The sequence below is a fragment of the Prunus avium genome, chromosome 7 (genome assembly GCF_965620075.1).
Source record: "Prunus avium chromosome 7, drPruAviu1.hap1.1, whole genome shotgun sequence".
Classification (NCBI taxonomy): Eukaryota; Viridiplantae; Streptophyta; class Magnoliopsida; order Rosales; family Rosaceae; genus Prunus; species Prunus avium.
In genome coordinates, this window is record NC_142290.1 from 30,041,607 (window position 1) to 30,046,851 (window position 5,245).

The window sequence follows — 5,245 nt, forward strand, 5'->3', positions numbered from 1 at the left end:
TGAGGGCGTTATGCCCTTAGATGAGATCCTATCTCATAACCGTTGAATCAAATTGGTAAGCCGTTGGATCAAAGTGTTTAATTTGATCCAACGATTAAAGATATAGGGTTTCATCTAAGGCCCTCGTTATAGAATAACTCACGGATTCTGATATATCTGCACTTTTTGATACTTTCAGAGAGGGATGTGGCCCAATTGGCCCAGCTCAATTCATTAGTTTTTTCTCCCCTGGTCCAGCAAAATGCATTATTGCTATGGGCTTGTTTGTTCGTGAGGGATATAGAATTTTTCAACCAATTCCGGCCCTCTCTTTTTTTTTTCTTTTCTTTCTAGATTTTGAAGTGTAGTAAAGGGCCTTATGGGACTTCTGGATTATTCAGTTGCCTTCAAGCTAAGGTTGGTTTTTGGGTGCTTTTTACAGATTGGCCAATGTTCAAGTCGGCAGACAAACCGGAGCCCAGGTCAATCCAAACTTCAACCATAAATTTTGTTTTTATGTCGAATTTCAACCAGAACTTTAAATGGTCAATATGCTAAAACTTCTTTTAACCCATAAAATATTACATAAAACAATATAATCACAATGAGTTTCTTTTTACAAACTGGATTGGCTTACTGGTTGGTTATACAAATATAAGTTTGGAAGGATACCAATGCGAGCAAGATAAAAGACTTGATACTCGGAAGTATGTCAAATAGCTAGAAATTGGATTTTGAAAATAGAATCCTGATCTTCATTCAGGAAATATAAAAAACATAAACGGTTCTTTTGAAGAGGAAAGAGAAAAACATTTATCAAACTCAACATATGCCAATCGTCCTCAAGCTTCTTATTCTACCAACATCCTAAAAACCGAGAGCAAGAACAGAAATTTGAAAAATCCCTAACACTATATGCCCGAGAATGACAGAGTCATACACATACCGCAAAATAGTTTTCCAAAAACAAAACAAGAGAAGCAAGAACTGTAAATTTCTTCAGTACTTGTAATCCTTGACATGAAGACTCTCGGCAGCACCTTCACCAAGCTTTGCATCACCCTTGTATTTTCCGAGGGTAGCCTCTGAGTTGGCCTTGGCCCTTGTGAGGAGAGCAGCCTGTGCCTTTCCAATGTTTTCCTCCTTTCCTGCCCAGGCTTTAAGTGTGCTCTGCTGAAGAGCCCTTCCGAATGAGAAGGAAAGAGACCATGGCTTCTTCCCCTTGAGCTTGTTCATGGCATTAAGGTTGAGGGTAGCCTCCTCCTCACTCTGTCCACCAGACAAGAACACCACAGCAGGGACAGCTGCAGGAGTAGTGCGCAACAAGGCACGGACTGTGTACTCAGCAATCACTTCGGGTGAAGCCTTCTTGGCATCAGATCCTGGAGTAACCATGTTGGGCTTCAAGAGAGTTCCTTCAAGCAGGACATGGTGGTCATTAAGAGCCTTGTAGCATGCAGCAAGAACACGCTCAGTCACATCAGCACACTTCTCGATGTCATGGGGTCCATCAACCAGGATCTCTGGCTCAACGATGGGCACTAGGCCATTCTCCTGGCAAATGATAGCATACCGAGCCAAGCCATTAGCGTTTTCGTTAATGGACAGCTGAGATGGCTCATTGGGACCAATCTTGAGGACAGCACGCCATTTTGCGAACCTGGCACCAGCTTCATAGTACTTTTGGCAACGCTGGGCGAGCCCATCTAGACCCTGGGTTGTGGTCTCACCATTGGTTCCGGCAAGCTCAACAGTGCCCTTGTCAACCTTGATTCCAGGTAGAACACCTCCTTCCTTCAATACATCAACGAATGGCTTGCCTGCACAACATGATAAAATAAATATTATTCCATGAGAAATTTAAAGAACTATTAGGATAAGGCCAATTCAAAACAAACACGAATTGGAAAAGGCCAACAATCCATGTAACCAGAGGATTGCTGAAATAGGACTACAAACAAAAACAGTATTCTGTTAAAAAGCTACCCAAACATTGTATGAATACAAAGGATTTGTTAATGACGAATTACTGACAATAATGCCAATACATAAACAATATCTTATTGATTTCAAATAAAAACGACTGTTGATTGTGCAATCTAAATGTATTTTAAGCCACTTCCAAAGTATGAAAGCCAGAAATCCTGGTCAAAGTACCTGAGGCTGTCTTCTGGTAGAGAGTTTCTTCAAAGAGAATCACTCCACTGAGGTATTGGAGCACATCAGGGGCGGTGAAGAGGAGCTCACGAAGAGCACGCCTGTTTGATTCAACATTCTCAACATTGATGCTGGCAAAACGTTTGCCGATTGTTCCAGTTGACTCATCAGCAGCAAGAATACCCTTTCCAGGGGTGCCAATGTAGGCAGCATTGGCAATGAGCTCATCTGCAAGGAATACAAAATTCAGGAAACATAGACCAAAAATCACAACCTACATAAGTCCATAAATTACCAGAGAAAAAAAAATGACAGAACGATAACAAACACTAAGACCAGTCCAAATTGCACATATAGTCTTTGTAGGTAAAACCAGCAAAGAACACCGCAGATGCGGATTAGAACGCGCCAAATACAATGAAAAAGACAACCACTATATGCTATATGCTTCCAAAAACTATTACAAATTTAGATCTCAACATAAAGAACTAAAAACAAACAGGAACTCAAAAGGGTAAAGTCCTATGGATAAGTGGATCATCGCAAACATAGAAACAAAAGGTTGATTCAATAAAAATATACCGCATAACAATCTTACAATGCAAAGTATCTAGATTTATACCAAGCAATTGAAATACCCAGTAACTTGAGTTACTTGTAATTAAATTACCTATGAATGAACCATGAGTTTATTCTAACTTCGCAAAGGAAACCCAAAAGCAATATGAAGTATGCCTGAGAGATTAGATCTAAACTTTAGTCACTAAAAACACTTCAGGAAGAACAAACGATTGCTTTCCTGAGAACCCAATCTAGAAAAACTGCAAGAGATCACTAGAGTGAAGAAAATAAATCTGGGTGTTCAGATCTCGAAGTCAGAAGTAAAAAATACTAAAAAACTACAACATACTGAATAAAGATGATTTCAAGCATCAAATCTTCAAAACGGAACAAGAACTACACAGAATAATCAGATCTAAGCAATAAAAATAAAAGCAGAGACACAAACAGAGTGATACGAACGTTAACAGAGCAAACAGAGGGAGTAAATTACCAGCGTATTTGCCCCTGAAAGCAGACATGGTTGATGCTAAGGCTTAAGAGAAGGAAGACAGGTTTTTCTTAGAGAGAGAGAGAGTGAGATGGGAGAAACTGAAGGGTGGGTGGGGCTTTTTATGTGAGTGCGGCTTGGATGTTGTACTGCTTGCTTGGCCTCTTCCCCACGGAAATAAACAATTTCTCTGAGTTTTTACGCTTTTGCCCCCAACTCCTTAATTGGCCCTAGATTCATTTCCTATTGTATATCACAACGAATCGAATATTGTGGATTGCACATTAAGTTTAACAAATATGTTCTAATTAAATAAGAAAGAAAAAATTTACCAAAAAGTTGAAAAGAAAAAGACATAATTTCTCAATTATACTATAGAAACATTAGGGTGACATTAACCGGTATACATGGATGTGTACATTGTATTTAGACTCTAATAATAATAAAATAAGATCATTATACAAATAATAGTCTAAATTAATCTAATCTAATTTACGGAGAAAGAGAATTGAACTAAGATGGTAGAGGGTGGCTCACTGATATAAATAACTGGCCTAACTCTTGGAATTTAATTTTTCGCATCAAACCTAAATTAGAAGAAAATTTTGATGTGTGAGTTGAAAAGGGGGTATAATGGTAATCAGGCATGGTGGTGTTTTCTCCTCAAAAGTTTCTCAAAACCAGCTGCCGTCCCGTGATTAGGTAGGCAGGTGGGATGGGTCAAAATTAAACTTGAATGAAAGAAAAAGGTGAAAACCAGACAACGAAAATCCTGTGGGATTTGAAGGTGACTGTGGTGGCCTGTGGGTTTGGTTTGCACACCAAAGTTGTAAAACTTTTAAGCCAAAAACCAACACCGGCAATCTAGGTTCTGGTATTTAAGACAAGGCATCTGCTTTTTACGCCTTTGCCATTACTTTTCTCACACTGAAAATGTCCCCTTGATGAGAAATTATAGAATACTACGGTAAGATGGTCACACTAAAAATGTCACTTTGATGAGAAATTATAGAATACTGCGGTAAAATTGGTTGTTGGAGTTTACAAAGAAAAACAAATATATAAAGAGCTTCTCTTGTGTTGGTAGTTCTGACTTTTAGGAAACAAAGGCATATAACATGAATGACATTTCCAATGAGTTTGTTTGTTTTGTAATTATAAACAGCTAACAAAAACGCTTTGGAATTCCCTAACCTTTACATTTGGTTTTTTTAAACTAATTTCTAAGGGCTCGTAACTTAAATAGTCTCAGATTGACTTCATTTGAATTAAAACAAAAAAAATGCATATATACCAATTAGATGCATAATTCAATGATGCAATTGTCATCTTGATTTTCTTTTTTTCGGGTATAAAATTATTGTGTAATAATGCAATACCTGCATTATGTATATGTTATGTGGAGTCAAAGCTACATGCTTCAAGTTGGTTCTTTGTCACCCACCAAATTTCTCATTACTTACAAGTCAACACAATATTAATCTTATAGGTATATACATCATCGAACAAACTTTCAACATTTTATATAATAATCAAACCCAACTTGCCAATAGCATCATTTTAGATCACGCTCAACAATTTTTCTTCTTTACACGCCCGTCTCAAATTAAAAATCATGAAAAATACGGCGTGACGGTTTTTTTATTGACTTATTTCATAAATTTGAGACATAAGAAAGCTATAAACAAAATAAGGTTTGACCTTCTTTCATAAATTTATACAGAACTTTTTTCCATTGATTTCTATACATTATTGACTTATTCTTTATTAGTTTAAATTTTCACGATACGAGTTATATGATTGAAAACCATAATTCCTCGTTCTCGTCTACTTATTTCTTAATTTATATGTGACGATTACGTGATTATCTGTGAAGGAGGGTGTTAATTTGGAGGTTTTCATGTGTGATAAGAGGCAATGCTTATAGTTATACATCTCTTCTAAAATGTGTGTTTTAACATTAAATCCCCATGTTTGAAAATCAAGATGGAAAAGAAAAAAATGTTGGTGGGTTGGTTTGGAAGTCTAATTCTAATAAGTTGAGGCTTCTTCACCTAC

At 37.2% G+C, this 5,245-nt stretch overlaps 1 protein-coding gene across 1 annotated transcript; it reads right to left on the reverse strand.

The window, feature by feature from the left end:
• Positions 1–687: 687 nt before the first annotated feature.
• Positions 688–3,349, reverse strand: FBA4 (Aldolase superfamily protein). Its single transcript, XM_021954446.2, has 3 exons — positions 3,191–3,349; positions 2,137–2,364; positions 688–1,799 (listed from the first exon to the last, which is right to left on the reverse strand). Exons 1-3 carry the CDS (start codon positions 3,216–3,218, stop codon positions 979–981), a joined length of 1,077 nt encoding a protein of 358 aa, XP_021810138.1. The 5' UTR covers positions 3,219–3,349; the 3' UTR covers positions 688–978.
• Positions 3,350–5,245: the final 1,896 nt, after the last annotated feature.